This window comes from Spinacia oleracea, chromosome 1 (assembly GCF_020520425.1).
Source record: "Spinacia oleracea cultivar Varoflay chromosome 1, BTI_SOV_V1, whole genome shotgun sequence".
In the NCBI taxonomy this organism is placed as follows: Eukaryota; Viridiplantae; Streptophyta; class Magnoliopsida; order Caryophyllales; family Amaranthaceae; genus Spinacia; species Spinacia oleracea.
In genome coordinates this window covers 115,192,852-115,215,305 of record NC_079487.1, presented here as the reverse complement: position 1 = coordinate 115,215,305, position 22,454 = coordinate 115,192,852, and the positions used below count along the sequence as shown (strand labels likewise).

Here is a 22,454-nt window from a genome sequence, read left to right as displayed (position 1 = left end):
GCCGTCGACGATGGTGGAGGCGGCATCCCTTCAACTTGACCAGACGAGCTAGCCTTTAACTTTTTCTTGGGACCCTTTTCAAACTCGTTCATGGTGGTGCGTCGACGTTGGTGGGTGGAAGTGGTGGATGACGGTGGTGGGTGCCGGTAGTGGTGTCGCCGGTGGAAAAGAGGTGGAGATATTATGAAAAGAGAAAGTGATGTATGAGTTGGGGTGGGGTTTGGGGGTGGGGGGGTGGAGGGTGTATAAGGGTAATATCGAATTTTCACCATTAAAAAAGCGGGCAACATGTGTAAAAGCGGGCGACGAATAGCGTGGCATTAAAATAAAATACTGCTCCGTATTACCATTCCTCCATATTTATACTTGGGAGTCGAGTAGTTGATGCATCACACTTATTCACACATTCACACGGGCTGGATAGATAGTTCGTACCACAAGACCAAAGGAACACTAACCGTATTCTGTGGTCTTCACTGTAATACGGAGTACTTCGTAGTTGATTACTCAATCAGATTACACAAATTGCGAAGAGATTTAGATTTAGGGTTGCAACAAACAATGATTTCAGAACTTTTAGTTTGATTTCGAAATATTCAATCTCTGTTGATTATTCCTCTGCTTAATCTACACTTATCGCTCAGCGCATTTATAATTTCGCAATCTACTCTACTACTGTCAACTCTTTCTTCCATTGCCCCTCGTGCGATTTCCCGGTTTTCTCAAGGTCAGATTTTTTTTTGTCAATTTCTATTTTTATTAATCAATTGTTATATAGGTTTGCGTTTGTATTTGTTCAATTTGATATTGTTATTTGATGTTTCAATTTGATGATTCGATGATGATGGGATTAATGTTTTTATTTTGGAACTGATGGGATCAAAATTTGGTGAACTGCGAGCTAATTGGATATTCAAATGTGCGATTAGGGTTTTCAATTTTGTGTTGTTGACGCTGCAATGCAATCCCTAAATTTGGGGATTTATGGGGCGTCCTCTAGATGACGGATAGATTAGCTTGATGTTTTTAAAGATTCAGTGTTTAAATACATGTTCAAAATATTTCATATTAGGTTTTCAATTTTTTGTAACATGCAGAAGGGTTGAGAATTTGACCTGAAATCTACTGAGATGCCGAAATTTCGTGTTGGAGGGAAAGTCGTTGATGGAGTTGATTTGTTGAGGAAGAAGCACAAGCTATGGAGACTCGACGTGTGGCCATTCACCATTCTCTATGTTCTTTGGTTGACGATGATTGTTCCTAGCTTGGACATAACTGATGCTTTGATAGCTCTTGGAGGTCTTGTCACCTTCCACATTCTGATCCTGCTTTTCACAGCTTGGTCTGTGGATTTCAAATGCTTTGTACAAAATAATAAGGTATGTGGATGTCCTATATTGTTGGCCTAAAGTGTGTGTCCTCAGTTAATTATGGTTGTTCTATCTTGGAATTTTTTCGAGGCTTCTGATCTCAGTGACGCCCTAAACTTAAAACCCAAATTTCTCATAAAGTGGCATTATTATAAAGTCTTAACAGCATCTGGTGACATTTTTTTTGTTAAGAATAGCGTAGTTTAAGGTAACTAAATTGAATTAGGAGATGCTTAACAAAATGTAAAGAGCAAAAAGTTCCCCAATCCCCCCCACCCCACCCCCCACACACAAAAAACAGTGCACCTTAAAATTAATGGACACAATTGGGGAAAGTATTTGTGAAATTGGTACTTCTATTTTTCTAAAAATATCCTAATTTGAATAACAAACAATTAGTATTAACTTTTGATTAAATTATTCCGGTCAGCTAAATGACACTAAGTTTGGTTCTATTCTCATGTTTTATGAGCGCTTTACTGATTTTTTTTTCTTTTGTTCATTTTTATCACTATTTTTTTTTTTTATCACTATTTAAGTATTTTTCATTTATAATATGGGTGATTCTGCCTTAGTTTCCTACTTTTTCTTAGACCAGTGTTTAAAAAAGCGCGCTTAAAGCTCGCTTAAGCGCTGAAGCTCGAAGCTCTAAGGCAAAGGGCTTAATTAGGTCTGAGCGAAGCGTATGTGAAAAAGTGCACCGAAGCGCACTTAAGCGCATGAAGCGCAAAAAGCGTATGAAGCGCGCTTTTTTGAGCTTCATTGAAATTCTTCTTTTTAAAAAAAAATCACGTTAATGCTTTTTTTTATATGTTGTTATTGTCTATTGGACCACATCCTATTAATCTTTAACAATGGAAAGTGGGCCAAGAGTCTAAAAGAAAAGAAAAAAGTGACACATATCCTTTTGAAAATTGCATAGTATATTTGTTTCCTAGTGGATATTACATGATAAATTATGTTATATGCTTTATTTTGTTAAAACAAGGAGCAATAGGGAAGAAAATCTGATGTTTATGTGTTTTTGTGGTTATTTTAGTAAGATATATATTCATAATGGTAAAGAAACCTTGAATTCTTAAAAATTCGCTTCACTTCGATGAAGCTCGCGCTTTGCGCTTGCGCTTTACGCTTAAGCTCTAGGACTCATATCGCTTTAGTGCGCTTTGCGCTTTTTTAAACACTGTCTTAGACAAAGGAAAGCTGCGAGTGATTAGACAAAAATGGTTTTGTTTCCTAACAAGGAATTCCACGCATGTAAATGTAAAGACAATCATGCTTGCAAGTTTCAGAAATATTGCTTGAGCTAGTAGATTGAAGGGGATCAAGAACCTCACATCTGCTCCCTAATTCAATAGTCGGTGTTGTTTGTAAGGGCTTAACATCCAATTTATTACGTGATGAGGGATTTGTATGTATATGAATAACATTTGATACTTGGTGGCAAATATATTAGATTTCCATGTGAGTGGTTGTTTTCTAGATCCTGAAGGCATGTTTCTCTCCCAGAAGCCACATACCTGGAAGTTATTGTGCGTACTTATGTTGAGATGTGGCAGGGGATCATCTATTAATAAGGAATCTGTTATTTGATGTTCTGCAGGTTGATGATATTCACCAAGCAGATTTTTGCAAAATAACTCCAGCGAAGTTCTGTGGTTCAAAGGAAATTGTCCCACTTGAGTTCCGCAAACTAGTAAGTTCCAATTTTTTTTTTGGTTTTGGATTGGAAGGTTATTATAAATTTGTTAATTGATGAGATTTTTTCACAATGCTCTTCTTGAGATACCTAATTTTTTCAGGCTGGTGTGGATTTCTGAGTTTCTTGTTCATCCATAAGTACTGCTAACTTTAATTTAAGGGTATTAAACTTAAAGTCACTTGAATCTGGTTGAGATTATTGGAGGGTTCGTATATTTTTATGACAGTGAAGACTTGATGACAATTTAGATTGGGAATTTACTCATGTAACATTTGAGGAGACTGCCTTTGGAGCATCACTGCTGCCCAACTTTTTGGATGAGGTCATGAGTGTGTTTTTGAGTCTTTTGACTTTGAAGCCTTGATTGCTCTCTTTCTAGTTTCTACCCATATGTAAGTAGGGTTCGTTTGAGGTGGCTTTGTGCCTAGGCTTTGCTCTTCCTCTGTAAATGTGATGCCCCATTTGTCTTTCTAATCATTAATTTATTATTTACAGCACACAACAGAAATAAGTTGGGCCAAAGGAGTTGGTTTTAGTTCTGTGATAGAATTGAGGCAATAATGCTTTTTATCCCGCCTACCGTTACCTGATTCGTGGCACCCCCCCACGAACCGCAAATTAGTTTGTCTGTACCAATTCGCTGTACGACAGCGATCCAATTCGTGGTGGTTATAGATCTAAATCGCCTTCATAAGCGTACCGAATCTGTAACCCTAAATCAGGTAATTGAAGGCCAGGGAAGACAAGAATAGAAAAATTAAGTTGGGGCTTTTGTTTGGAAGGAAATCCGAGATAAATACACTATTTAATTGTTGTCTTCCTTGGGAAAAGAAAAACTCAGCCATGGCTGCTCCTGCTGTTCTTCTTTCGATATTTCTGTTGTTCCTGTTGTTTGTCTTCGACCCACATTACGGCAAAGCATTCTATTATTGTTTTACTTTTTTAAAAGAGCCTTTCATTATTTTTGTTGTTTCAATTGGGCTATTGGGCTTTGTTTTATTTTTTTTGGAAAATTGGGGTTTATCTTCTATAGCACTTTGTTACATGAAATTGAAAATGGTTATGTATGTATGACCAAGAATAAAGTTCGACGATTTGTTATTATTTTTATCAATATTTAATTGGACCGAATATTTCAATACCACGAACCATGATAAAAAATATTCGTCCCAAAAAGTACCCATTGAACCGGTAATCAACCACTTACGAACCGCGAACCGGAACCCATACTACGTACCGAAGCGAACCGCAAATTAGGTTACTCTGATCCCGCTCTTCCAAATTTTTAACTGTGTCGGTGGATATGGTTTGCCTGTTCATCAATAAGTGGGAATGAAAATGATAGGACCTATTGAAATTCTTGCAAGCAGATATTGGTTTATAAATTTTAATTTGGTGTTTGCTGATCATACATTTCTACCATCCTCCACGAGTCTTATGATGTTGCTAGGTATAAGAATGGGCCTATAGAATTTGGGTGTTTTTCCTAAAGTTGTCTTGATGTCTAAGGGTTAAGTTGGTGGAAAATTTTGTGTAACTGAGATTTATTTTAAAGAATAATTCAGTTACGCGGGGGGGGGGGGGGGGGGATATCATATTTGATGGGACGCAAACCTCCTAAAGTGTGTTATCTTCGCAGAGTCTAGGCATTGCTGGGCTGTCAAGAAGTTAGTCTGTTCCGTGGCAAGGATTTTTAAAAGGGCTGGATGGTGGGTATATATTTTATTTTCATTTAGCTATTACTCTTATCTAGTTCAGCTATGTTAACATCTGTCTGCATATTTCTGTTTTGGGTAACAAGATGGGTGCGATATTTGGATTTCAGTAAGTTTAGGGGGCGTTTGGTTAGCACGGGGTAAAGGGAATGAAATGTGAAAAGGGAAAGAGGAGGAAAGGAAACAAATCCCTTAGATATAAGGTGTTGTTTGGGTTTGACATTTGGTCAGTGGTTTAACGTTTTTTGGAAGGTGTTGGAGGAAACGGAATGGAAATACCTAGGGGGGTTGGGGAATCATCCTAGAGGGTTTTTGGGTGAAGTGAAAAAGAAAAGAAGGTAAAGGGAATGACAAATTAGGCCCAACAAACAACATCAAAGGGAATCGTATCAGTTCATTCCCTTACCCTCCTCAGAGTTTGTCAAGGGAGAATGTCTAGAAAACCCTTCCTTCTTTAGGAAGGATTGCTTTTCCTTTAGAATTTAGAATGAGTTTCCTTTTTTCCAGAAATTAAAATCAGTCTGCATCCAAATTGGTTGGATAGATGTATAGCCCTCTTATTATTCATCGATGACCACTGACCACTGACAACTTTGGTGCAATATTAACCTATTTATTACCTTAACAAAAGGATGTTGGCACTGAATGCTTTGGTAGAGTTGTAAACTGTCGTGCTTCTCCCCTGGGAGTTCATTTTGGAGGTATCTTTACCGTTCTGCTCCTGCTCATGGGTAACCTCTGTCGCATATCCTTGTCCTTGACGCTTGCATCTCTGGTGGGAAGGATGTTATATCCCTGGTACTTTTCTAATAGAATAATGATCATGACAAGCAGTAGGATACTTTAGTGTTGTTAGGGTGACGATTTAGGATCTTTTAGTCTTATTATCTTAGATCCTCTCATAGCCAGATCTAAGTCGTTCCAGTTCAAAAGTACTTTCATATTTCTATGCAGTGTGTTTCTTTTTTTTGCGCAATTATGATGATCCAATTGACGTAACATGTGTCTAACACTTGCAGGCAGGTTCTGCGGAGAATGATGAAGAAATTTTCTTTGATTTCAGAAAGCAAAGGTTTATCTATTCAAAGGAAAAGGAAACATTCAACAAGCTTCCTTTCCTTACTAAACAAACATTTGGATTTTATCTAAAAAATACTGGACATGGCTCTGAAGCTAAAGTGGTTGCTGCCTCGGAGAAATGGGGACGCAATGTGTAAGTTTTTTGTTGCACAATTTGTGTAAATTCTGAATGGTTATATTGATGTTTGAAACTTTGCAACACAACCACCACCATCGTGACTGCATGACCAACGTGGATATGTGCTCCTGTCGCTCTCAGGAATCAGGATACTTCTTAATGTCCTTTTACTTGTAAATTTGTAACATTAAGTTGATGACATATTATTTTATTTCTTCCATGTCCTTTTACTAGACTTCTCTTCTTGATTTCATCAAGTACTTAAATTGTTTTGTTTCCTCGTAGAGTGAACATTTATGTTCTGAAGACTTAACTTATGATCTGATTTTTACGATGTTCATTTCGCTGCTCTTTTTTCAACTCTATGCCTTTGCTGAGGGTTCTTTTAGAATAGCGTCCCTGTTTTTCTGAAGGAATAAGATGTGGCATTTCCTTTTCCTAAACTGAGTTTGTACAAGGTTCTCTCTAGGTTATAGTTGCATTGTTTGGCAGTTGCAATGTCTATATTACATGAATCAGTTTTACTCCGGTTCTTCTGTTTATCTTTAAATTGTTGACATTTTTTTGCTGTTTTGATAACGGAATCTTTATTTGTTATTTGTGTCATGGTTAGTTTTTTTTTTTTTCATATGAATATATTTCGTTTTGGCATTAAGGAGCATACACATCTAATATTTATCTGAATTGTGGATGTTCTATTTTTCCTTATGATACTTTGTGGATAATTCTTGCCACATATTTTGTGTATTGTGTATCATGCTGGTTTGTGTTTACGGCGTTTTTGTGTTGATGCCTGTAGATTAAATCTCTCTTTTCTAATGCTGTTTCATATTTTATGACTTTACAAGTGAGATTGATATTTCCTTTCCTCATTCCTTTTGTCCCGCTGTTTAAATGTTTTTGCAGATTTGATTACCCCCAACCAACTTTTCAGAAACTAATGAAAGAACACTGCATGGAACCCTTTTTTGTTTTCCAGGTTTGCTTCTACTGATGTACTTTCTTTTTTATTGATGTTTTTCTTTCAAGTTTTAGGCCTTCCTCACTCACGTTTGTCACTAACTTTGGGATAAATATTCACCTTGCATTTAATTTTGAGTTGCTTTTACTCTGTGTTTAGGTCTTCTGTGTAGGTCTTTGGTGTTTAGATGAATTCTGGTACTACAGTATATTCACTTTATTCATGCTGCTCATGTTTGAATCAACTATGGCAAAAACTCGTTTAAAAACTTTGACGGAGCTTAGACGTGTACGAGTTGATAGCCAGACCCTAATGGCGTATCGTTGTGGCAAGTATGTCATTGTATAGCTTGTATCAGTTTGTTTATTGGTTGTAAAATTCAGTTGCTGATGCTGATGCGTTGCAGGTGGGTGAAGCTTTGTGGAACAGATCTTCTTCCTGGGGATGTAATTTCTATTGGACGCTCATCTACTCAAAATGGCGAAGATAAGTCTGTACCAGCAGACATGCTATTGTTAGCTGGAAGTGCTATTGTCAATGAGGCCATTCTCACTGGAGAATCTACTCCTCAGTGGAAGGTTCTTCTCCTCTCTTTACATTACTTTTCGAGTTTGTCTCAGTGTATTTTTAGTGTAGGGATGTCTGCAAAGCACCCCTGAAATTCAAACTCCATCTCTGAGGTCAATAATGAATGGCTCATTGCTCTCCCCCTTTTAATTCTCAGATCTATAGTCGTACCTAGATTGTCTTTATGTTCTTTTCAAAATGGTGGGGGAAGGTTGTGGCATTCTAAGGAGATTCCTTCTGAAATCTCCTCGTATAGCCATCTTTCTATCTTGTTAGTCTAAACTGTTAAAACTCAGTTCGTTGTGTGATGCTAGCATTAGCAAGTAAAATAGAAGGCCAACATGTGTGCAATGATGAGGTTGATGCCATCCAATCCTCCCTCCCCCAGTGGCCCTTTGCTTAGGCAGTATTAGTGTCACCAAACTGCTTAGTAGTACGGATGTGGCTCTTAGACCAAGGGTTTGCAATGGTCTGTATTGTGATGATGCCATGCATACGCAAAATAGACCATGCCAGGAACAGTCTAGCTAGGGTTATTTTACTTAGACGAAAGGGATAGCAGCTAAGCATTCATATATTAGCTTAAAAAATCACATATCTATTGTGGGCAATGATACATTGATGGACCCTATGTATCTGTCAAAATCTTGATTTTATGTTGAGTTGCTGACCATACTTATTAAATATCTCAGCACTTAGTTACGCTTGTTTGGTGCATTTTATTTCCCACTTAAATAAACTTAACATAATACTATTACTCATTAAGTCTGCAGGTACTGAGATGTGCTTGTTTGTGAATTGAAGTGCTGAATTTTAAAATATTGAGTTGGAAACTTGGAGTTTTGTAGGTGTCCACCATAGGCAGATCTGCTGAGGAGAGGCTGTCCACTAAAAGAGATAAAACTCATGTGCTGTTTGGTGGTACAAAAATATTGCAGCATACTCCAGATAAGGTAGTTTTTTATATCTTACTATGTAAGATTATGTTCAAACTTTCTCTTCTAATATGTGATAATGTCACAGTCTTTTCCTCTGAAAACCCCCGATGGTGGCTGTGTAGCTGTTGTCTTACGAACCGGATTTGAGACGAGTCAAGGAAAATTGATGCGCACGATATTATTTTCAACTGAAAGAGTAAGATCTTCTTGTGCTTTCATTGTTGGTGGTCTTGGTACACTTAATGTAATCTTCTCACCTGCCGTTTTGTATCAGGTCACTGCAAACAGCTGGGAAAGTGGACTGTTCATCTTATTCTTGGTTGTATTTGCAGTTATAGCTGCTGGTTATGTATTGATGAAGGCAAGTATATGTTTACATGGTTAAAGTTGGTACTAATTAGTTCTTGTACACTAAAAGTCTTTTCCTCTTGCTTGTTTTGACCTTCTGATAAAAAAAAGCTTTTTGTAGGGGCTGGAGGACCCTACTAGGAGCAGATACAAACTAATCCTTAGCTGTTCGTTGATTATTACCTCTGTTATACCCCCGGAACTTCCAATGGAATTATCTATAGCTGTCAATACTTCCCTAATTGCTTTAGCGAAACGTGGGATTTTTTGCACAGAGCCATTCCGAATTCCATTTGCTGGGAAGGTGAGTGACTGACTACTTTTAAAACCCTGTCAATGTCAATCATAATTTACTTGGAAGACTCGGGGCTTATGTTATACTTCCTCCGTCTTTTAATACTCGCAACGTTTGTTAGTTTCACGCATGCCAATGCACAACTTTGATCATTTATATCTTAAATTCTCTTTATGCGAAAATTATAAAAAGTTGATATTTTGAAAATACACATTGAGACGAATCTAACAAGATCACACATGACTATGTTTTATCTTATATAAAAAACACTACGAATAGTCAAAGTAGATTATATGAATAGTGGCAAAAGTCCAAACGTTGCGAGTATTAAAAGACGGAGGAAGTATGCTTCTTTTGGATGGGAAGTATGGTTTTGTGCTGGACTCGTCATAGCTTTAAAAGCTCTGATAGGAAGCTTCATACTCCTTTTTGGTATTTTTTGACGTCAAGCATGACTTGAGTATAGTTTCTCCAAACTCAAGCAACATCTAAACCTCTATGGCTCTATCCCCAACACCTGTCAAAAATCGACCCGACCCGAACCCGACCCGAAAATACTGGGTCTTGAACAAGATTTTGTGACCCGTAACCCGATTTTTCCGAACCCGAGAAATTCGAAAAGTAATGGGTCAAAACCCGACCGAACCCGTTTTAAACCCGACCGATTTAAAATCATTGTATTTATAGTAATAAATGAGATTATGAGAAAATTTAAGCATAATAAACACGTTGTTTTTACTATTGTTGTGTGTAATATGATTTTAATTTGAATTATACGCCATTTTATGGTTGAATTTGACTAAATATAAACTTGTGTAGGAAAATTAATTAATTTGTGCCTATATTTTGTATATTTATCACATAAATTAGTGAAAATGTAATGCGCGTTTTAAAATCTCTCAACCCGTTGGGTCGACCCGAACCCGAAAGTTCTGGGTCTTAAACAAGCATTTGTAAACCCGAACCCGAAAGTGACCGATCCGATTAAACCCGATCCCGGAAATAACTTTTTATAACCCGACCCGACCGACCCGTTTGACAGGTCTATTCCCCATTGTTTTATCCAACTCTATGTTATGCCTAACAGCTAGCAGCTTGATGCGTTTGTTGCAGTACATGTCTGAACTTGTTGGTCTTGTACATTATGGTTAGCCACTTTAAGGCAGAACTATATATGCTGGGACGTCTGGAGTTTCAACAATGACACTAACCTATTATTAGACACCCGGCATATTCTTTTCTTTGCCAGTAATGCTGAGCTTTCCGATCACCTTTTTATTCGCAGGTTGATATATGTTGCTTTGACAAGACCGGAACCCTGACGTCAGATGATATGGTGTGTCATTTATATGTTGTTTTACTAGTCAACTTGAGTACAATTTTTTTCCTGTCCTAAATCTAATATAATTCTTGCTACCCTTAGGAATTCTCTGGTGTGGTTGGATCCACAGAAAGTTTGGAACTAGAGGCAAATATGAAAAAAGTACCTGGCCGAACTCTGGAAATTCTTGCTTCATGTCATGCCTTAGTCTTTGTGGACAACAAGCTGGTATGCTGATATCTGATTTGGTTCATTTGCTTTACCTCTCAGATTTTGTCAGGAAATATTTTCTGTCTAGTCCAATCTCTAATATCTTCATTGGCTAATGTTTTGTACTTATTTTAGGTTGGTGATCCTCTTGAGAAAGCTGCACTTAAGGGAATTGACTGGTCCTACAAATCTGATGAGAAGGCCATGCCTAAGAAGTAAGATTTGGCATTAGTCTCCTTCTGTTTTTTATTTTTTTGAAAGGTTTCTAGCCAAATATGTTAATAGATTCGTCGGGAAATTATGCAGTCTTATCGATTCAATGTGCTTTTAACGTTTGTCAGTGATCCTAGTACAAACTTTCTTTATCTAATGTTTTGCCTGTCTGTGAGACATGAGTGCTGTTTAACAAGAGACGAGCATAGTTTGCTTTTCTGATGTAATTTCTTATAATTTAAGAAACCAATGAATGAAATAGAAACTTGGATTGAAAGGGGAGTGTAATTTGCTTACTACTTGATTAACCTAAGAGATTAAACACAAGTGTGGAACTATAGTTCTAGGCTCGAATCTATAAAGAATTTAATCACCAAAACACGAATATAAAGGATCGGATAGTTTGATTTGCTTACAGAAAATAATCACCCGCAAATAAAGTAAACTAGATATGAAAGCGTAAAGAATTTAATCACCAGATTTCTATGTGTGTTTTAAAACCAAAACTCACCAAAATATTTTAACTCAATATGAAAAGCCGCCCTCCTTAATAGAGTTACATCCTAAGTCCTTTATACAAGACAAAATATATATTTAGGAAATGCTAAAATATTAAAATAAACTAAATAAAATAACTAATCTGACTTCACGTTAGTTTATCAGAAACTAAAGTCTTATTGAAACTCTAGTTTTGATACGAAACAAAAGTCCTATTTAAAACAGAATTCTAAAATACAGCCAAGTAAAGTTGCGCAAAGATGCGTTATAGTTGGTTTGCTGATCTTGTTGCATCTCCACTGGAAGTCTCAAACAAACTTGGAAGCAGCTCCGTTAATTGCACTAAAGACGAAAAACATCTTTTAGCGAATCATTAATTTTCTTTTTCCATCTTTCATGCACACAATGAAAAGAATCGTTGCAGTTCCATATTTCGCCCAGTACAATGATTTATCGAACTTAAACTGTATCAAACTACCAGTTTTGAGTTTAATCTGTAATGTAAACCATACCCAGTAATTATAAAGATAAATCAATTCGGTTATTTTGAGTTGACGGGTGTGCACACACATTACTACTACACCTTTATTCTTTTGGCTTCGATGACAAAATTGTTAGGGCTTACCGTAAGCTAACGCGGGCCTAGGTTTAGACGTACATAGCCATACCACTTACTCCCTCCGTCCCATATTTATAGTCCCCTTTGACAAAAAACACGGGTTTTAAGAAAAATGGAATATAGTACATGGAAAAGTGGAATAAAGTACATGTGAAAGAGAAATATAGTACAAGTGGAAGTAGAATATAGTAGTTGTTTTTGTTTTGTTGTGTTTTCAATGCATTTTTTAATTAATATAGTACATGAGAAAGTGGGGACCTTAATAGCCAAAAATAGAAACAAGACTATAATTTTGGGACGCCTGATTTGGAAAACAAGACTATAATTTTGGGACAGAGGGAGTATCATTTATCGGACGCATGTTTACTGTCCTAACTACTATGTATATGATACACAATTGGAAATGGAAACTTATTTGGAATTTGCTCTTGGGCCATTTATCAAGTCCTGGAAACTTCCTCAAGAGTAACCCTCACTTAAATGGTAAGAAGACCTAGAATTTGGTAGCACTACAGATCGATATGTTTCTTTTTCTACTTATACACTTGCAAGCTGCTCCAAAATGTGTTGCCATAATCAGCTGTTAGCAAAAGTGTCAAGTATCCTTTCATCTACTCATTTCAAAACCATTTCTCACTCTTTACGACTTCTCTTACACCATGTTTTAGGATGTCGTAATTCCAGGATAATCTTTTGACTAACATATTTACCAAAACTTTTCTCCTTTTATTACTTTGTTGTTTTTGTACTTGTTTGAGGGATTGTTGCATTTTAAATTCCACAACGCTCAGATTGTCTGTTAGGATCCGAGCCCTCCAAACAGCCCAGAAAATGACAGTCATCAAAACTTGTTGTTCTTCTACTGAACCTATAGATTGCTGTTAATTAGGTTAAGACCTTGTTGGCTGGAACTTATTGTTGAGTCCATGTATTTATACAATACAGCTGTGTTTACAACCACCACCATCACCACTTAGTAAACTGCAGTATGAATCACCCTGTTAAGGCAAGGTTTGAGAAGTTCGGATGCATGCAACGATGATTGGAGAGGTTCTTTCTGTTACACCAACGTTTTTTGGGTTAAGGTCATGTTTCTATGTTGGTTCTTTCTGTTATACCAACGTTTTTTGGGTTAAGGTCATGTTTCTATGTTTAGGCCAAATGCAAACCACTAATGTAGCGATTCTTCTGTTTGTGTTCATAATTTATTTTTAAGTAGTTTTTCTGGCATAATGGTATTAGAGGTCTGTCATAATTAATATATTCAAACACCAAAAACTGCATTTACTTTGTTGTTCCCTTCGTAATTGTTTGTGGTTTAGAAAGCCGCTAAGGCTAAGTGCCTTCAATTTATTTCAGGCCTTCATTACTTTTTACTTAACTAACGCATATCAGACTAAATCACATCAGGAAAAGTCATATCAGACAATACCCGATTTCCTTGTTCTAGAAAAGTATTAGTTGCTCAAATCTGTATTGCAGCTGCTGCTAGTCAAGTATAATTTTGAATGAAGCTAGAATTATATGATCCCATTTAAATTGAAGTCAATCATTTGATCCATACCTCTTTATTTGTTTCTTTCAAATTTCTTTTACTGTGAGTTTGACTTATGTCGCAGTTTGCATGATAAGATCACAAATGCTACGTAAATGTTAAATACTTGTGAATTTATGTGTGTTTGAATTCCATCAATTGTGTAGGGGTAATGGAAATCCTGTGCAAATTGTTCAGAGACATCACTTTGCATCTCATTTAAAGCGAATGGCAGTGGTTGTACGCGTCGATGAGAATTTTTATTCTTTTGTGAAGGTTTGTTTCTTGGAACCTTTCTTTCAGCTTCTTCATTGGCGAACCATGGGTTAATATATTAGTTGGCATGTTTTGACTTTTGACACTATTCACATACTCTACTTTGACTACCCTTTGTGATTTATACATACGTGAGGAAAATTATAGCCATGTGAGATCTTGTTAGAATCGTCTCATTGTATATTCTTAAAATATCATTTTTTTTATAGTTTTTACTCATCTATCATTGAAGATATTATTGATTGTAGTTATGCTTGGGAAATATGATAAAAAAAAACGTGTCAACTAAATAAAAACAGAGGGAGTATGCAATTAGATGCGTAATGAGTCTGCTTCTATTAATGTTAAGTCATTAATGATCTCTCATTTAGGAATAAACTAGGTAATACTCGAGCCATGCTGGGTTGTCTAAATTAAATCTAAAACAAAGTGAAATTGGGTGAGTAAACTGTATTTCTTATATAGTCAATTTTAAACTAACATACATTTTCTATCGAATAAATTAGTACATGCACACTTGGAAGGAAAAAATTACAATTGTACTCATTTAAAAGTGAGTAGTATGTCAAAATTTTAATTCTAGACGAAAGTTAAAAAGTTGTAGAGTAATAATTGCTATGCAGAAGTTCAAAATTGAAGAGGTATTAAGGTTACCTAATGGTATGCAGAAGTTGGTTTTCCAATTTCAGAAAAAAATGTGAAAGAGTATAGGCGGGAAGTGGTAGTTTAGGAGGGAAACAAAAAACTCCACTTAGTATTAGTATATTGATAGATAGAGAGTAAATTGACTGACACATCCAGAGATGACTAATGCTTGAGCCTGGGCGTACTATAGAGAAAATTGTAACACTTCAGAGAAATTGTAAAGAAGCTGATTCCGTGTCTCTGCGCACATGCATTTTGTTTATGTTTCTATACTCTCTGGTGGTTCTGATATTTGCTTTCTTTCCTGTGTCTTATCTTTGTCTATATGGAAATATATTTTGGGAATGATTTTTAAGCTTGTTTAGAACAGCCCTTTTCTTGGCCCAAAGATCATTCTGCTTTATGTACTTGTTCTCTTTTACTCAATTTGCTTCGCATACAACGCATCTTTGGAGTAGCCGATTATCGTGAATTATGTAAATTATGTACTATTAAATGTGGCTTAGACTCCCTGTGCGTTTCTCTTCTATTATTTAGGGTGCACCTGAAACTATTCAAGATATGCTCGTAGACTTGCCATCATCATATGTCGAAACCTACAAAAAGTATACACGCCAAGGATCCAGGGTTTTGGCCCTTGCATACAAACCTCTTCCAGAGATGACAGTAAGATTTCTTTTGTTGATATTTATCAGTTCAAAGTCTTGAAAGGCAAACTTTTGCTATCTGCTTTATGTTTTCGTGTGCTGTATGGATTGATATGTTTTCGTTAAATCATTGTTTGAATGTTTGGTGTATTTGGCTGCCTGAAGGTCAGTGATGCCAGAAACCTGGATAGAGACGTGGTTGAAAGGGACCTAACTTTTGCTGGTTTTGCGGTAACGACTAGTCCATTGCTTCTGCTAATTTTGTTTAATCATTGTTGTGTCATGGCGTCCTTCAATTATTTCTTCTAATTTCAGGTTTTCAACTGTCCTATCCGCCCCGACTCAGCCTCCGTACTGTCTGAACTAAAAGGGTCCTCGCATGATTTGGTAAAGAAGTTAATGTCATAGTTTATTTGATTTCAGCCATTCAGTTTAGATACATAATTACTTCCTGCCTTATGTCTTTTATTTGAATCCAACAATTTTGTTTTTGCAGTTGACTTGAAAAGAGCAATGATTCTTATTGTTCATGTATTTATTTAAATCCATCGACCTTTTTTGCAGTTGGACTTGGACTAATAGTTGACTTAAAAAATTTAATCAGAAAATTGTTTTGTAAGGAGCATATTTAGCCAATTTATTTGAATCCAAAGAAAAACTGCAGTTGGGTTTATAGTTGACTTTAAAAAATCAGTAATTCTTTAATGAGGAAATTGTTTTGTATAGAATAAAGGGGGACGATTTCTGCCATAATCTGAAAGGGAAATCGTCTGAAAGTATTCTATATCCTTTACTGTAGTCTGTTTTTTTAATTGTCAAATTTAGGGAAAGAAAACAAAAAAAATCCAGCAGGTATTATAATCTCTGTCAATTGATCGTTTACTTCCACCATTCATCCTATAGCTCTGTGACACCTCAAAAGTTTCTTTTATTGTCAGTAATTTTACAATTTTGTAAGCCATCCATGAAAAAAAGGAACTTGACACATAATAGCGGATGGTATGTGTATTAATGGTGAACACGGTGAACTATGAAGAAATATGGCATAATTTGCACAATAATACCTGTGCGCATTTAGCTAGAGAGAAAACATAATTCATAAATTCCTGCTGCATCTCCAATTCTCCATGTAATCACTGATTGTAACTTATATGAGGTATCTATTACCACCTGTACTTATGTTTTGTCTCTTCTGACTCCTGAATAATGACTGATGCTGCCTTTACACTCTGTGGAATCCTTGCAGATGATGATCACTGGTGATCAAGCATTAACGGCTTGCCATGTTGCTGGTCAAGTGCATATTATTTCCAGACCAGCATTGATTCTATCTGCATTAAGGGGTGGTGACAAATATGACTGGGTTTCACCAGATGAAACTGAGACCATACCTTTCAAGTAAATTCCGATCATTCCTCCTCACGCCCTTCCTTATTTATGGCTGCATATACAAGCATTTTCATGAACACGTTGCCTATTTTCTCATGCTTCTCTTAATTGCGTGACTATTGTCATATGTCTTTTATTTTGTTTTGATAAACCAGAGTTTTTTTACAGTGCAAAAGAGGTTGAGGCCTTGTCTGACACACATGATCTCTGTATTGGTGGCGATTGCTTTGAGATGCTGCAGCGGACATCGGCTGTTCTGCAAGTAGTGCCATTTGTTAAGGTATGTGAAATGTAACGCCTGAGTGTTACTATTTTGGAAAAGAGGTAATTATTGTCAACAGAACTTATCTCCGTCGATGAATCAGGTTTTTGCTAGGGTTGCCCCAGAGCAGAAAGAGCTGATTTTGACCACACTAAAAACTGTGGGAAGGATGACATTGATGTGCGGGGATGGTACAAATGATGTTGGAGCTCTCAAACAGGTAATTTTGTACTTCTTGGTAAAATAACTATCTTATCCTCGAGTATGTTGCCTAATATTTTTCAAGCCCGCTTCTTCTTAAGATTTTCCGTATATTTCAGCGCATGTTTGAAAGTTATTATGTGTTCTCTTTTCTTTTGATCCTTTCAGCCATTACGTGACATATTACTTGCAACATCAGTTAGTAGTCTATTTGGGGGGTTTATTTTCCAATACTTTGCTGAAACACACTTTTACTGATGTAATTTTTTGCCTCTCAACCCATATGCGGTTTTTCGTAGAGGAAACCTTGAACTAGTTATTTATTTTTGTAAGCTAGTTTGAGTTGGTTTCATATTCGACAGAATGGTCATTTTTTGTGCTAAACTAATAGGTGTTGTTGAAATTTTGGATAAAACTATCACTGCAGCTAAATGCCAGGAAAACATCTATCCGGTACAGTGTTCTTTTTGTACATAGACATATTTTAGCGGATGGGCAAAGGGGTCAAGAGTAACACCCAGGTTAAGCTATACATCAATTCATGAAACCAGAATGACTAGTTACAAGTTTGAATATGTTGAAAAGGTGGCTGCATCTGATGATCAGTTAATCTTTATAGGCATTTCATGGAGAATTATGAATTGAATGTCGTGTGTTTAGGTTTTGGATGTACAGAGGTTTGCCAAGGATTGCCATTATTTTTACATAAGACTACAAGGAGTGGGTCCTTACGTAATTCCTTATTGAAAATCATAAAACGTTTGGGAGAGCAGACTGTATAGTATAAATCTTGGTTAGTTTTATTGTCCAGCAAATATGTTACTTGAGTTTTTGAAATATGATTAGAAGATAAAACTTGCAGAACCTTAACAAATGGAATACTGGCGTTAGATTCCATAATGGTTGAGTTTTTTTTTTTTTTTGAGGCTATGTTAGAGGAAAGGACTACATGGCGTTGCCTGGTAAGTTTTTGGAGAACTTGATAATTGATCAAGAAAAAGCTGTGTTCTTTCAGTGGTTGCTTAGGTTCTTGTGTCTAACATGTGAGATTGGTGAAGAGCAATGATGATTTACCTTGTGCTATCATTTCTCTATAAGTCAATAGGGCTCTTTGAAAGCCTGTAGGGTTTTGGCACTTATTATTCACAGGCTATGTTACTCAGACACGGGTGTCAGAGTATCCGACACCCCGATCCAAATATTTGCAGACACTCCGACACGGTCAAAGGAGTGTCTTGACTTGTTTTTTAGACACGGCTGCCTTACAAAGTGTCGGAAAAAACATCGACACTTTTTATAAAAATATAATTTTTAAATTAAAAAAAAAGATAAAGATTAGAATATTAATGAATAATAAAATTAAAATTACAAAATAAGATAAATAGTCTTTGAAAGAGTTTAAGAATACAAAGAGTTCAAAAGTAAACATATAAATATCCTTTAAAAAAAAGGAAAGTAAACATAAATATATAATAAAAAGGTGACAGACCCACTCCCAACAGTAACACCCTAGAGTCCTAGACTATTCTAAAATTACCACGTGATATCCCACTATATGAATTTCTTTCTTTTAACTTTTCTTTTTTTTAACTTTTTTAAACGTGATATCATAACCCAAAAGTGAGAACAAACCTTGTACCATAAACCACGAACCCGAAGATGATAGCCCACCACCTTAAAACAGACGCAAAACATGAACACGAGGAGGAAGAAGACGCCGGAAACAATGGCGACTCTCAAGCAGTCATGAAAACAAGGATCGAAGAATGCTTTCAACTCGTTTTTTCTTCTACAACAAAAGCCCCAATATATATTTTTATCGTCTTCCCCGACCTTCAATTTCTAGATCTAGGGTTTTGATTTTTTTACTCAATTTCTTTTCCGACACTGGTGCCGACACTATATTTTGGACTCTTTTCCGACACTGGTGTCGACACCTCCCCGGACACGTGTCGGGTGTCGTGTCGCGGGTCGGGTCGTGTCGACACCGACACCCGCCGCCGGAAGAAGTGTCGGAGTAACATAGTTCACAGGTATAGACAAGTCTTTCAGCTGATGCTGGGAAGTGACTGGCATTTTTTCAGCTGATGATGATGTTCTACGGAGGTTGATGTCTGATTATTTTTTTTTGTTTTGTTATGGTAATTGTACATTGTTGATAGGTTTCCTCGTGTGTTGGTGGTAAAGATGGTGCACAGGTTGATGTTTGAGTGTTTTTTTTTTGTTTGTTTACTGGGTAGGGAGTAGTTGGATTCCTGTGTTAGGTCAGTTCACTGAATGAGCAATGTTAATCTCTCTAGCTCGAATACATAAGAGGTGGTTTGTATGTTGCATAGAACTATGTGGCTGGAAGAGGAAAAACAGTGGGTACTACCAAGTAACAGAAGAAAAAGGAGAAAAGCCATTTAGCCATCATTTTAGAGCTCAACTACTATTTGATGGTATTGAGAGTATGGATAAATGTCTCAAATAGATTGATTTTGTATTGATTTTGTTTTCTGTTTTTCATTTTTGCAAATTCCAACCTGTTTAAGATGTTGCATAAAATAGTGATTTTCAACTTCCACGTAAGCAATTAAGCATATTTGATAGTTTGAATCAAATCTGCTGTTTGATTTCATATGTACCACCGCAACTGTGCTTTGATATTCAATTGCAGTTTGCAAATGAAGTAGGAATGTGGGATTAGTCAGACCTATTTGAATTCTTATTGATCAACATAATGCCGTGAGTCGCGTGACATTGATTTGTCTCCTTGGAAACTAAAATGGCAATACTTGTTAATGTGTCAATCTCAAGTAGCAGATTCTGTGGTGCTCCTCTTCCTCCAAACCATTCCTGGTGAAAAAAGGAAGTAAAGCTAACAATAGTAACAGATTCTGGCTTATATCTATAATAAATATTCCTTGGTACTAACTCCTGACTGTCCTGCAGTTTGAGTGTTGAGAATCTTGAGATCTAGTCTGGTGGGTTCAGCGTGCAGGTCTGTTGCTGAGGAACATTGTTTAGTTTTTAGGGGTAGTGGTTGATGGTTAAGGAGGCGCTCAACCCTGAGTCTGCCAGTGGGGGCTCTAAAGAAATTTGATAGACCATTGATATGGTTTTTTTTTCTTCCGGAGATGGACTTTGGTGGGAGTTAAAAATTCACACTAATAGCTTCTTTGTCTTTTATTTTTTATTTATTTTTTCTTTGGGGGCGGAGGGGTATGTTCGGTACTTCTGTGTGTTCCATAATTACCAGTAATACATATTTTGTTGAGGATATAAAAAGCTATTAGATTTTCTGTTTAACTCACTTGGAGACCCAACATCAGATTCCGTTATGTAACCTTTTAGCTCTTCCATTTCGGGTGAATTTTCTTCACTTTGCATTTCCTTTTTATAAATTATCTGAACTAAGCTCTTATTAGAACTTATTCTTTTTGTAAATTGAACTTGAATAGCTCTTGTTGGCTCTAAACTTATCTGTCTACATATTGGCCCTTATCTGAAATCATGTACCTGTCTCAAATTACACGAACTTACTGTACTTATTGTCCCTTATATGAATTTACTTCAAATAAGTGAAAATGAGGTGAGAACAGATCCTTAAGGTGCTTCTTTAGCTCCAAGCTTCCGGTTGAAGTATGGTTTAATGGTTTTCTTTGCTGCATGTTCTTAGGCACATGTTGGGGTGGCTTTGCTAAATGCTGTACCTCCAAACCAAAGTGGAGATTCCTCTGAAGCTGCAAAAAATGAAACTAGTGCATCCAAGTCGAAGAAACAAAAGGTTACATTTGAGGATAAGAAAGCTGTGAATCTTAATGGCGAAGGCTCTTCAAGAAAGAGATCTGTTTCAAAATCTGAATCCTCTAGTCAAGCAGCTGTGAGTAAGCATCTGACTGCTGTTGAGTTGCAGAAGCAGAAGCTAGAGAAAGTGTTGGAAGAAATGAATGAAGATGCGGATGGTCGTTCAGCCCCCATTGTGAAGCTAGGGGATGCCTCAATGGCTTCTCCTTTCACGGCAAAGCATGCATCAGTGGCCCCAACTACGGATATCATTCGTCAGGGTCGGAGTACTCTTGTTACCACACTTCAGATGTTCAAGATCCTTGGCCTTAACTGCCTTGCAACTGCCTATGTGCTTAGTGTTATGAACTTAGATGGTGTCAAGCTTGGTGATGTCCAAGCGACCATTAGTGGGGTTTTCACAGCTGCATTTTTCCTATTCATCTCCCATGCTCGGCCGCTTCAAACACTGTCGACCGATCGACCCCACCCAAATATATTCTGCTGCTATGTTTTTCTCTCTCTACTTGGACAGTTTTCTGTCCACCTCCTTTACTTGATTAGCTCGGTGAAGGAGGCTGAGAAATACATGCCTGATGAGTGCATTGAACCAGACTCTAATTTTCATCCAAATCTGGTAAATACAGTTTCATACATGGTTGGAATGATGTTGCAGGTAGCTACTTTTGCAGTGAATTACATGGGACATCCTTTTAACCAGAGCATTACAGAAAACAAGCCTTTCATGTACGCTCTTGTATCAGCAGTTGGTTTTTTTGTTGTCATCACATCTGATTTGTTCAGGGACCTGAATGACTGGCTAAAACTGGTTCCCATGCCCAGAGCTTTAAGGGATAAGCTTTTGATTTGGGCATTGGCTATGTTCTTGACTTGCTATTTCTGGGAGAAGTTTTTGAGATGGGCGTTCCCTGGAAAGATGCCCGCTTGGAGGAAACGCCAGCAACAAGCTGTGGCTAACTTGGAGAAGAAGAAAAACGTGTAATTTTACAGATGATATCCATTTCTTCGCGTCAATTGCCTGCTGCTGTTATGCATACATAGATGGAGCAAAAAGGACCTAGTTTTCGTGCGGTGGCATTTTTGTTAGGATATGCTTCCCTATTCTTTGTAATGTTTAGAGAGCTGTTTATTATAATTACAATTATGTTCCTTTGAGCACCCATGGTGATTAGTGAAAGGCGTCACTGATATTAAACTTATACCTGGGTAGAGGGTTTTAACATAATTTTTAGTTCATTATATGAAATGTTATACAGAAAGGTAACTTTTGCAATCTTTTCATTTTGCTGTGATTGAAATTCTTGTTCCACACATCATGAGTAGCAAGTTCTTTCTAGTCTATTGACTACAGAATTACAGATAGTCAGACGGCTATTATGTTGAAATGTACTTCTAGTTATTGATGTCCTCGGTTATAAATTTTCTAACGTTTTATATAAATATTCTAATTTATATATTTAATTAGAAGAACATTAAATGTTCTTTAAAATAATATCTGTTATGTATTTATAAATATTACACCGTATTAACCTTAACGTAGGTCGTATATACTTGGTATAATTATCAATTGTTTAAAATTATTAAATGTTGATATTATAGATTTATATAATGAGACACTTACAATAAAACCCTTCATCAAGGCTTCATGACTACATTTTTGCTTAGGTATAAATAACAACTTATAGTCAAAATAGATCATATGGATGTTATCAAAAGTCAAATTGTATCAACTAAAAAACAGCGTAAAAAGTATACA

At 36.6% G+C, this 22,454-nt stretch overlaps 1 protein-coding gene across 1 annotated transcript; it reads left to right on the top strand.

Annotated features, from left to right (window-relative positions):
• Positions 1–382: 382 nt before the first annotated feature.
• On the top strand, positions 383–22,009 carry LOC110799002 (probable manganese-transporting ATPase PDR2). The gene is made up of 22 exons (XM_022004203.2): positions 383–727; positions 1,098–1,379; positions 2,974–3,066; positions 5,807–6,000; positions 6,892–6,964; positions 7,106–7,278; positions 7,353–7,524; positions 8,362–8,466; positions 8,537–8,647; positions 8,726–8,812; positions 8,921–9,103; positions 10,380–10,430; positions 10,518–10,643; positions 10,761–10,840; positions 13,657–13,765; positions 14,948–15,076; positions 15,223–15,288; positions 15,373–15,444; positions 16,304–16,455; positions 16,615–16,726; positions 16,812–16,928; positions 20,571–22,009. Exons 2-22 carry the CDS (start codon positions 1,131–1,133, stop codon positions 21,678–21,680), a joined length of 3,564 nt encoding a protein of 1,187 aa, XP_021859895.2. The 5' UTR covers positions 383–727; positions 1,098–1,130; the 3' UTR covers positions 21,681–22,009.
• Positions 22,010–22,454: the final 445 nt, after the last annotated feature.